This window comes from Triturus cristatus, chromosome 9 (assembly GCF_964204655.1).
Source record: "Triturus cristatus chromosome 9, aTriCri1.1, whole genome shotgun sequence".
Taxonomy (NCBI): domain Eukaryota; kingdom Metazoa; phylum Chordata; class Amphibia; order Caudata; family Salamandridae; genus Triturus; species Triturus cristatus.
Window position 1 is genome coordinate 529278056 of NC_140592.1, and position 12301 is coordinate 529290356.

The 12301-nt window shown below is 48.6% G+C and overlaps 1 protein-coding gene across 1 annotated transcript in view; it reads right to left on the reverse strand.

The window, feature by feature from the left end:
* Window positions 1-709: 709 nt before the first annotated feature.
* Window positions 710-12301, reverse strand: part of ANTXR2 (ANTXR cell adhesion molecule 2) — a 670700-nt gene continuing 659108 nt past the window's right edge. The window contains exon 17 of the mRNA XM_085625534.1: window positions 710-3732. Coding sequence (XP_085481660.1) covers window positions 3703-3732 — 30 coding nt within the window. The 3' untranslated portion in view covers window positions 710-3702. The remainder of the gene's footprint in view (window positions 3733-12301) is intronic.

Below are 12301 nucleotides of genomic sequence, written 5' to 3' on the forward strand. Positions count from 1 at the left end.
ATTTTTTCCTCCACTAGCCCCAAGCGCTTTTGTTGCTGCCTCGCCACATCCGCTTTCTGTTGCCTCTCTGCATCCGCTACTCCATGGCTCATCCACAATTTGCAGTCCTTTAGATTTTTTTTGTCATGTTATGGTCTTTAGATGGCATAGTGGCTGCTATTTGCTGCCAAGCTGCTGTTCTGTCAAACTACACTTTCACGCAGTTAAAATTAAATGTTTTTACGTACTCATCCAAGTGGAATCGCTGTCTTGGGTCAGTAATTAAAAGCAAAAGAAAATGGTGCCGGTGTTATTCTGTATGCACATGTGCTTATAAAAGACGGCCACTTCATTGTGCCTTTTTTGCCTTTTTTTTACACGAGATTGTGAAGCTTCTGCAACTTTTCCTTTTGCAGATGCAGCACAGCATTAGCAAAAAGCATTGGCAAAGTCAATAGGTCAAAAAAGAGAAACATAGCTTTGCTAATGCTTGATTGTTTCGTAGAACATTCAGCTTGCATTCTGCAACATTAGTGTTTTACAGCCTTCTGGAGGAGTAACGTCCCTATCGTCTTGTGGCAATGGAATGGCAATTGATTTTTCATAAAATGCTTAAATCTACCTATCGATAACCTATCCTCCAAAATGCACAGCCAAGAAGCTCAACAAATTCAGCATAGTAGCACAACTTATACGGATCGCTTCTTGTCAAATAAAGACCCATTCAACATCATATTCAAAACATTTATTTACATTTTTTTTAAAGACGTACTTGAGCTCTAAAACATGCATCACAGCTGCATTCATTGCACCGCTGTGCTCGACCAAACTAGCAGTCCTGTTTTAGGGTGAAGAAAAATTCAGTTCCACAATGGAACAAATGTATTGTTCATCTTATGTCATTGTATTGTTCATCTTATGTCATTACAAATTGAAGAAACTGTATCTTGCAATCAGACTTCCAAATACAACTTAACATGAAAGGTTGTTTCTATTTTTTAATATTAGACATATTTGCCCTTGTTGCAAAGCACCATTGTAAAGCTCACTTAGATACTTTAGAAAATGTAGGCACTTGAGCATAAGTAATGCGTATGTTTCTTACCTGAAATGGCTGCTGCAGGTTTTCCAGCACAGCAGTATATTTGATTCCAAAAACTGAACTAAGGCATAACAGCCTTCATTTTATTATGCAGTGGGCTCATCCTGATGCTGCAAAACGGTATGTTTGCATCTGGAGCAGGTACACTAGGATTCAGTGATTCAAAGCAAATACTAACTTACTGTGAAACTGACACCTTTTTTTCTTAACGCGATCCTAGGAAGGATGCACTTATCTATGTATATATGAACATGTTCTATGTATGCGTACATATTTAGCGCAAACCTAGCTATTTATAAAAAGTTCCAAGACCGTAAAACGTTTCTTTTGTGGGATAGCTCAGAAGATAAAGTAGTTGCTGAAGATTTCTATGTATAATGTGCAGGACTCAACATTTAATCCTTCTGATGATGATGATACAAGTACCATTAAGTTGAGTAATAATAGTACCTACTCACCACTGTATATGTGGGTTCCTTACTCAATAAATGATCAGTTGTTATTGAACTGCTCCTACTATCCTGGAGGAATGAGACAGACGTTATCATGATGGGAATGCTGTGAAAGAGGCCAAGTGAGCCCACTTGCTGCAGTTGATGCAAAGTAGGGTTGGGTCTTGGCAGAATGGGGTGACTCCCTTCGGTGCCTATCTCCTTGCAGTCATTAAGCGGAACTCCCTCCTTCGTGATAATGATGTAAGAAGCGCCTGCTGCCCAACCTTTAAGCTATATTTGATCTTTTTGGCCCTGTGGAATCTAGTGTTGGCAGACATTCCAGCCCAAAACTTTTTAGCAAATAATTTTCCTGTTGATCATTAGTGAATGTCAAAAATAACAAAGGTGTGGGTTTATATGTAGTTTGTGTCAAGGAGATAAAAGGCACACAAAAGACACCAAGCAAAATCCACTTCACAAAAGGGAACAGCTTCGGCTTCCTTAGTGGCGTCCCACTACTTTTCGGATATATAAAAATGTATGCAACTGCCTTGACGTTCTGGGCAAAGAGAACCAGATGCACCACCCAACTTGTCCACCGCTGGCACCTGTGAGCTAGTCATTCCTCCAGAAAAGATGGTTATTGGGCTTGTGTCATGTATCTTACCAAAGAATTCTTGCCGTACAGAAAAACCACCCTTTGCTCTGGTCTCTGGTCCCTTCAACGTCCAGTTTCTTAACAGTCCCTAATACTGGAATGAAGCTGCTATCCGGTCACAGATCCTCTGTGATGTTGGCTACTTTTCAGTATTATAACACATTCATTTTCATTACTTTGTGACGGCTTGCACACTTCTGGACGTACAACTATCAACAGGTGAAAGGAAGAGTTTTGTAACTGCTGATGCATAACTTAATGCACAGCCCTTTATCTATAAAAAAAACATGTGTACAGAGATACGTTTTAATACTAAAATGGCACAATAAATATGAGTGCAATCTCAGGCATTTCATTACATTATTGCATGTCAAAATATTGAGTTGTTTAAATCAACCTACAATAATATCGACTCCAGAAAATCAGCTACCACTGAACTGTCAAGGTAAGTATATACAGGTAAGTATTGATGTATTATTCATAACTTCACACATATGAAACCCAAATATATATCATCAAGGGACGGAGATGTAGGGTTAAGAAAAAGTAAATCTAGGCATATGTTGGAGATGTATTGGTAGCTGATTTTTTCTAGTCAATACATTTGTAGGTCAATGTAACAGCTGGCTAAGGTGATAAAACACCCAATATATTGATAGAATGTTAAGATTCTCATGCAAAGAGCAATTAAAAATGTGTTAGTGGGCTGAAGATGTCTCCCAGGGACTTACAGTCTGGCACCACACTATTACGTACAAATAACAACAAATAAATTACATGAAATGTGAACCGTTTTTAAACTGCCAGAGAATTCTCCAGTGAAGGTAATTTAGGGCCGCTGTTAAGAACTCTGGTAATGGCAGCAAGTCTGTGCAGTGACTGTCCTGTTACTTTTCTCACAATCCACCGCACCCTCATGCTAAAATATTACATATTTTACACATATTAAATAATTAGCAACCTTAAAATGAAGTTTCGAGGCAAGGACTTGCATCTCCCAAAACCTTGAAGCCTCCTCTCAATACCCAATGTCGGAACAGCATGAATTTAGGATGTAACTTTTCTCTAAAAAGTGCAACAAACAGAATGACAGAATAGTTTTTCAAATTGTTCGAAAGGGTTCGCCTCTAGCTTTCAGCTCAAAGTCCTGATTTGGAAAAGCAGGTGATATTGTCTTATTCAAGAAAATGTCCTTTTCCAAAAAGGCTTGTATTCAGACAGCCCGCAGACGGTTTCTTTGGTCAATGGTTTCACTAGTTTGTTGTGTTGACACATAAGCTTACTATTGTCATATGTACAGTAAGACACGCAATTTAATGGCAGTACTGTAAACCACGTACTTATGTCAAAGATTCAAAAGCATATGCAGAACAGAGAAGGAATGGGTTTAACCAGCAGTGTGGATGAAGGCTTGGAGGTGATTGATTGTCTATACACGGAGGCAGATGTATTTTGTTTCTGTGGAGGTCACCACTGTTCTTGTGCTGATCGCTGATTTCTGTTGCAGGTTCTTGTTTTCTTTAGGTTGACTAAACCCGGGAGAAGTTCATACAGCGACCCTGGGGCAAGATAAAAAAGAAAATGGGACAAAATGAAACAGGCAATGATGCTCATTCAAGAAAAGTGCAGACACACATGCTGTCTGTTTACATGACTGCTTAAGTAAGTGAGGACTGTTATAATTCCTATATCAGCCTCCCTCAATCACCGGTGTCAAAAATCCCAGGACCCAGTTTAACTAACACTTTGCCCCGAGTTTGCATCAGTATCACTTTTGAGAGTAATTTTACACATCTTTATTCTGCTGTGTGTCAGTCAGAACACAACATTCTGAGCCTGCTTCAACTCATCTCTCCAACGCTTACTTCATAGCCCTACGGTGTACAGTGGGAACCAAAAGAGTTCCAGCGTTCTTTTATTTACAAGACTCTACATCTCCTGCTTTGTTAAAAAGTTACAACTTTTCAAAATAGACATATAAGTAAACAAATAAATAAATGCACAAATAAATCCATGAATAACTACACAGATAATCATGAGCACACAGGCAATTATAATTCTTCAATTAAACGCAGTGGCATCTGAATCACACCTCCTATTTAGGTCACTGGAAACCGGGAATTTGCAGTCGAAGTATCCGTGATCTGCAAAGGTGAGGTGGAATTATCATCAGGCACAGAGTCATCAACAGTCTGTCAAGACCCAGTATCTACATTGATTCAATGTTTGGTGAGTGATGGGCCACATGTGGAAAATTAGAGGAATCTCTCGTAAGGGACTTTCCTAGATGCTGGGCAGTCATCAGTTGTTTTTTTATGTTATTGATGGTAAAGGGTTCAGCTTTAAAAGGAGCATTGGACTTTCTTTTTTGTGCTGTCTGACAAGCATTCGATTTCCTCTTGTAAAGGTGACATCTTCTACAAGATGTAATTTGTCAGCATATGTTTTCTGTTTGCTACCAAAGTCTGTAGCATGAATGTCTTCCTCATTCTTGGATCTGAGGTAGGTTCATTAGGGCAGCTTGTTCATCATGGCTCTTCTAAACATGATAGTTGCAGGTTTTTCCCCTGCCGTTAAATGAGGGGTCGAAAGGTAAGCTGGAAGGGTAGTGTTCAAAACAACTTTGAGGTCAAGCTTCTCCAATGCAGCATGATGAACAGCTTTCTTTAGAGTACTCATGCATAATTCTACCAGACCATTGGCCTGGGGCCGAAGAGGCGTGCTTTTTTGATGCTTTATATTGAGGTGATTTAGAAAGTCATTGAATTCTCGACTATTAAAAGGTAGGCCATTGTCATATTTTAAGATTGAAGATGCACCCTATGTTGCAAGGAGGCCATCTAATTTTTCAATAACCTTTTCATGTGTAGTTGATAAAAGGTCTTCTATCAAAGGAAAACGGGAGTATTCAGCAACAATAACTGGAAGATGATGTCCATTCTCAAGAGGACGAAAGAAATCAACAGCAATTCTCCCCTAAGCATGATGTGGCAATTCTGACATGTTCAAAGGATGCCGAACAACTAGAGGTGAAAGACAGGTGCATATGTGACAAGTTTTCAAATCTATTTTTACCCTTTTGTCGAGATATGGAAACCAGACTTGATAACGGAGATCTCTCTTAGTGGCAACTATTCCTCAATGTCCCTCACGGGCAACGGCGATTACTTGTTGTCAGAGACTCTCTGGAAAAACAATTTGTGTACCTCACAGAATGAGGTCTTCTTGATTCACTAACAGTTCAGCTCTTACATTTGTGATGTTCACATACTCACTGGCATTAGTGAGAGGTCTAGAGTGCTGGTTACATGACTGATGATTAATAATGTCTTTTAACTTTTTTAATATCTCACTGTCTTGCCTTGTAACAGTGACAATTTGTTCTAAAGACATGGCAGATGGTGTGCTCCATTTCACAATAAAATTTGATATTATCCTCTGCTGTCTTCTATGGAGTAGCAGGGCATTGTAAATAACCAGCAGAATTCTGATCATTCCCTTGACGATAAAGAACCGTATAGTTGCATTCTTTTTTTTTTCCAAACAAATTTTATCAGGGTTTTGCAGAACATTCACCATATTTGCAGTATTATATTGTACAAAGTAGGATGTCTTCAACAGAATATTCATGCATTTTCATAAATGGTCCCATAGTGCAATAAACATCTCCACCCTCCCCCCCCCCCATGAGTCAGCATAGCCATACATTTGTCAGCAAAGTGTTGTGTCTGAGTGCACTAAGGAAGAATACAAGCTAGTGGCTGATCAGCACTAATCTTTGTGGATGAGCCTTTGCTAACAGCGGGGGCCCCCTGGAGTGTTAATAGGTGCACAATAAGCCTTAAAGTGGAGCTAGGTTCGGTGATCCCGCGATGAGGCTATGGGGGTGTCAGACTCTGGCGTGGTAAAACTATATACTAGTGTTTCCCAAGCCTGGGCTGCTTGTGACCATCCCGCACCTGGCTTCCCTCTGGAGTAATCTCTCCTCACAACTCAACCATTTCTCCATTTCCCTTCTCTAGGCAGTTACTCTGGGTCATCCCGGTGACCTCCAGTTCCTTGTAATTTTATGCTTGGCCAGGATTTTTTTTGTAAAAACATTTTTTTATTGTTTTCTCAACAACACAACCCCCCCGGGCCCCCGAGGGTACCAACAGGGCACAAGAGAGTATCATATGAGACCGACTACACAATTATACAATGACATAAATACTCTTCCCGTGTGGGCCCCCCCTCCCCTCCCATCCCCCCCCTCCACCCTTGTCAGTGTGCCCCCTACCCCTAGTCTTCCGATGGTAAGCCCTACTCCCGTAACATATGATTGGCAGGGGTGGTCTGTCCCAGTTCTACCAACTTAAGTGCGTTCCAGGAGCCCTCCCTGGCATGGGTCACTGTCCATCATCCAGAGCACCCTCCTAATCTCTCCGCACTGGCTCCCCAGTGTGTTCTGGCATCTCCCCCTCGTCTATGGCATCGCACAGTAGTCCCTGGAGCTCAACCACCAATGCCTCCCACGCTCTGGCTGTTGCTAGTGCCTTTTCGTCGTCCGCTCTATGCGCTAATTGCAAACGAAGTGTACCCTCACTGCCTGCCCATTTTGCAAAATTCGCCCTCCACCTCAGAAAGCTAGGTCCCGCCCTTGACTTCCAATGCATGGTGAGCTCCCTCTTAGCCATAATCAACCCTAAATCGCAAAACTTACTAGTAACCTTCGTGCGACGGGTATGGGGAAACCAAAGCAACAAACAGGCACCCATCTTGGCGTCGATGGTACGATCTGTCACTTGATTCAGGCAGTCTATGACGTCCTCCCAATAGCTGCCCAGCGACGTGCAAGACCAAAACATGTGGCGAAAGTCAGCCTTGTCCACCCCACACCGTGGGCACTGTGCTAGGACGCCCCCAAAGTACTGCAGTATCTTGACGGGCGTCAAGTATGCCCTGTGTAGCGTGAAGAATTGCACCAGTTGAAACCGGGCGTTACGCGTGCCTTTCCAGGCCCGCCGCACCAGCTTTGGCCATGTCAATTCGGGGATGGGCCTCCCAAGGTCAGCTTCCCATTTATCTTTCAGCGCCACTAGGGGCTGCAAACGTTCTGTCGACAGCTGTCGGTATAAGCAGGTGATAGCTTTGACCGTACCCGCTGCCATGACTACATATTGGCAGCCCGCGGCGACCGGTGGTTCCGATAGCCCCGCATTCCATTGCTTTTGGAGGCCCGCCACAAGAGCGGCATGAAGCAAATAATCCCCCCTCGGGATCCCATAGGCATCCTGCAGCTCCTGGAAGGGCAGCAGCACCCCCTCCATGTATAGATCACCCACCATTTGGATGCCAAGGTCTTCCCAGATGGCTAACCCCGACCAATCACCCCCATGCGGCAGAGCCATGCACATACCTAGGGGAATCTCTAGGGCGGATAATATCAGCCTTCCTTCGGCAGCGATTCCAACACAGCCGGAGCGTGCGTTCCTCCAGAGTGAGCCGGGCTAAATCCATCCGCTGCTGGAGAACTATAAAGGAGATCACATGGTGAGGGATTAATCTGCCCTGCGGGCCCTCTGGGCCTCTAAACTCCCTGGCCACTGCCTGCGTAAGCCATTGTAGTTGGGCTGCCAAATAATACCATTCAAAGTCAGGGACCGCCAGGCCTCCCTCTGCTCTAGGCCGCCGCAGTGTGGTCAGTGCCACCCGTCGTCTGCCCGCGCCCCAGATAAAGCCCGTGGACAGTGCCCGAAGCCTCCCAAAGAACGACGCTGGTATCCATATGGGCAGTGTGCGAAAAAAATACAGGAGGCGCGGCAGCGCCACCATCTTCAGCAGCGCTACCCGTCCAGCACTCGAGAGTGGGAGCGTGCTCCAGAAATTGATACTACCGATCAAGCCCCTGATTGCCCTGCCCACGTTCCCCTCTAACAGATCGGGCTGGGTATGATAGATGTTAACCCCCAAGTAACGCAAGCAGCGATCCTCCCAGCGTATCACTCCCAGTGATTGGGGGGCCTGTCTATTAGGTGACAGGGGGAACAAGCATGTCTTGCCCCAATTCACTTTCAGCCCCGAGAGATGGCCAAAGTCATGCAGCAAGGCGGTCGCTCCTTTCAATGCGCCCTCTGCGTCCGCCAGGAACATCAGTAAATCGTCCGCATAAAGGGATATGTAATGAGTCTCCCCCCTTAACCACACCCCAGTATACGAGCGTCCCAGCCGGGCGTGAGAGGCCAGCGGCTCGATGGCCAAGGCAAACAATAATGGGGATAACGAACAGCCTTGTCTGGTCCCCCGTCGTACCTGATAGGGAGCTGAGATGGTGACTCCCGTCTTCACACGGGCAGTGGAGTCGGTGTAGAGCAAAGTGGTCCAGCGCACGAAGCCATCTCCCAAGCCGAATTCCTGCAGCACGCGAAAGAGGTACGGCCATTCCACGCTATCAAAGGCCTTCTCTTCTCTATGTCAATAGAAAGCGTTAGCGCCTCGGGGTAATCAGCCCGGTCCGCTTCCATTACCCGCAGCAAACGCCGAACAGAGGTGGCTGTGCTACGTTTAGGAATAAAGCCCGCCTGGTCTGAGTGTACTAAAGTAGTCATATGGGTCAACAGGTGTGTAGCTAATACCTTACTCAAGATCTTGTAATCCACCGTTAACATGGAAAGCGGACGATACGCTGTTCGGGCGCTAGCATCGCCTCCTGTTTTCAGCAGGGGTACAACAATCGCCTCCCGCGCGGAGGGGGGCAAACGCCCCATCCCCCAGGCTTCCTTATACAGGGCCTGCAGCCGCGGGGCCAATGACTCCACGTATGCCGCGTAAAACTCGACAGGTAGCCCATCCGATCCTGGGGTTTTCCCACGAGCCATATGTTTAATCGCGGCCCGGATCTCGCCCAGCGTTATATCACCCCCCAGCTCTTTCTCCCGCCCTTGGTCTAATCGTGGCAGCTGAGCCGCCGATAAAAACTCCTCTAGTTCCCCTGGCACTTCCCGCATGGTGCTGGCGTACAACGCCTCATAATAACTACGGAACTGCCCATTAATCTCTGTCTGGGAATAGACCGGGGTCCCCCCCGCTACGGCCAAGGAAAGTATGGGAGTGGCTCGCACTATGGGATTCGCCAACCAGGCCAAAAGGGAGCCCACTTTGTCTCGCTCTGTATGGGCCTGGGTGAGGTATTCCTTATGGTCAAAGCAGCGAAGTCTCTCCACCTGTGACGCCACTCCCTCGCGCGCTGCGACGACCGCCACCTGCGATTCCTCCCCTGCTTGATTAGCCCGGTCAGTCGTCCGCAGTTTTGCCTCCGCTCCTTCTATGTCCCTCAGCAGCATCTTCCTGACCCCAGTGGTGGATGAGATACACACCCCCCTAATGACAGCCTTAAATGCGTCCCATTCCAGCGCCCGTCCCGAGGCCGTTCCCGTATTTTCGGCAAAATGCTGTTCTATGTTACCACGGATCTCCGTTCGGAAGACCTGATCCTCCAGCAGCAGTGGATTCAGGCGCCAAGTGGGAATTGTCTGCCGCTGTCTGGCCCATTGTATCGTCACTAGGCAGGGGTTATGATCAGAAAGTGTTTTCGCCAGATATTCACTGTGGCGCATCAGTTGGCCCCTCCAGCGCCGGTGCAATGCCTGCCCCTCTGCCTGCTCTAGGTGTGTTTCCTGTAAGAATGCCACGTGTGCCCCCCTCCGCACCAAATATGCGTGAACTTTATGTCGCTTCGCCATAGAGGTGAGCCCCCTCACATTCCAAGTGATAAATTTCAGTTCAGGTGGGGTCCCCATCGAGAAGCTTAGTACAGATCTGTCATTTCCTATCATTCCAGGGCACACTGACAGAACCCATCAACATTGTAACACCCCAACTCCCCGTTCTCCCTCCCGTCCCCAGAACAGGTGCTAAACCACAGTTACCCATCCAAATTCAACCCAATTAACCAAACGCTCTGGTAGCCACCAGAGTCTCACAACTAACGTGAGGTTGAGGTAGTGGCCCTGCGCCAAACGGGCTATGCAACAAGTCCCATTGCACATCCGTGCCCAGTCTCTATGGGATAGCTCCCGGCGTCCCCTGCCCCCCGGGTCGCCCCCCCTAACCTCCCGACCCCCATACCAGTCTACAACCACGGCCCGCTGCTACATTCTCCCTGCGCCAATTTCGTTGCATGATGTAACTACCCATCCTAGATATCCCCCCCCCTGCCATACCCCCCTTACTGTACTCAAGCAGGGCCCAAAGAGGTCAGGCGTCCAACATGTCTTCAGCTGTCCCTAGGGTAACGTGAGGCAGCAGCGCCATGTCCGGCTCAGTTCCATCAGAATGTGAGGACTCAGACCCCTTCTGGGATCCCGAATCCCCGATGGGCATGGAGGCCGTTTCCCCCGAGATGATGGAGACCGCTTGTAGCGCCGCTTGTCTCTCCAACGCCGTCTAGGTGGACAACGGAGACCGAGTCCCTCCTGCCCGCCCCCTGGTACGCCGGCTGCGGCGGGGTTTTACTGGGGATCCGGACAACGCCTTTCTGTGTGAGTGGGCCGCTGCTCCAGTGCGATATTGTTCCAGCCAACTCCAGGCTGCATCAGGATCGTTGAAGAAAAAGGTTTTGCCATCCTGCACGACTCGGAGACGAGCCGGGAACAGCAAGGAATATTGTATGCCTTCATCTCGTAAAGTTTTTTTCACCGCCTGATAGGAAGCTCGCTTACGCTGGACTTCGAAGGAGTAATCTGGGTAGATGGACACCGAGACGTTCTCAACTTGATACAGACCCATTGTTCTAGCCTTTTGTAATAGGATGTCCCGATCCTTATAATGTAGCAGGTGTGCCACCACCGGTCGAGGGGGTCGACCAGGATCCGGAGGGCGAGCTGGGACCCTGTGTGCCGCTCCAAAGTGTAGAACCGCGTCAGTCCTTCCGGCGCCACCACCTCTCGCAACCAGGTCTCCAAATGTGCAAGCATGTTTCCCCCTTCAACCTTCTCGGGCAGGCCCACCACGCGGATGTTGTTGCGGCGGTTGCGACTTTCTGCATCTTCAGCTCTCTTTTCCAAGAGCTGCACCCTCCGCAGCAGGTCCGCTGACATAGCCTCCGCCGATTTCTGCGCCGGAATCAGCTGTTCCAGGGTGTCCTCCGTCTGCTTAACCCTGTCAGTTAGATTCCGATGGTCCGCCCGAAGCAGTCCCAAGTCCGTGGACACCTGTGCAATATCGTTCTGCAATGCGGTCCTCGTGTCCGAGATGGCCTGCAAGATCTGGTCCAGCTGTCGCTGTTGAAGGCCCGCCGTTGGTTCGCCAGGCGTCTCCCCTTCCTGGCTACCAGTGGGGTCCTCCACTAGGTCTGCCGGGTTCACCCCCGGTTTCGGTCATGCTTTGCCCATACCTCCAACACGGGGCAATGATCAATGGGGGCCGCAATCCACCGCTCCTATCGCCTCCCGCCACCGAAGTCCGCCCTGCAAGACAGTGGAGCTCCACGTGCCCTCCGTCACTGGTCTGTGGATCGTCGCCAATGCGGGCCTCCAAAGCCACCCTGCGCTCTATTACCGCTGTGCTCCTCAGGGCCCTTGTCAGCAAAGGTCTGCGCCTTGGCAGCGTCCTCCCTTAAGGTCGAGGTGGCGAGGAGAGGAGCGTCAATGGGTCAGGCCACCGCTTCCACGGCCTCCACCCCGTCCTCGTGGTCGCCGCCCCCCAGGGGTCCACCGGGTACTGCCGCCGACCTCCAAGCGTCTTAGCTCCGGGCCCTATCTCAATGGCGATCGGCAGGCCAACTCCAAACAAGGGAGGGCAGCCCACGCAGCACGCCGCTTCAGAGCAGCTCCGCACTTACTCGGCAGTCCTCCGGCAACCGCAGTCCGACGCTCCCCCAGTCAGACGCTTCCTGGGTCGCTGCAGGCCTCACATTCAGGGACCCCTCCCTTGCGGTACCACGGCCTGCGCGCCACCACGGAACAGACGGCACTCCTCCCCTCCGAGTCAGCAGCAGTGGGAGCCGTCATCAACCGGCGATCCCCCGTTGGGAGGGGCCGCCACCCAGAGTCCGCCACACTATGGGGTCAATCCGCATCTGCGTCTGGGGTCTCGGGTCTGCGACGTTGTGATGTCACCCGTGAGGAGCCGGCACTTCCGGTCCCCACT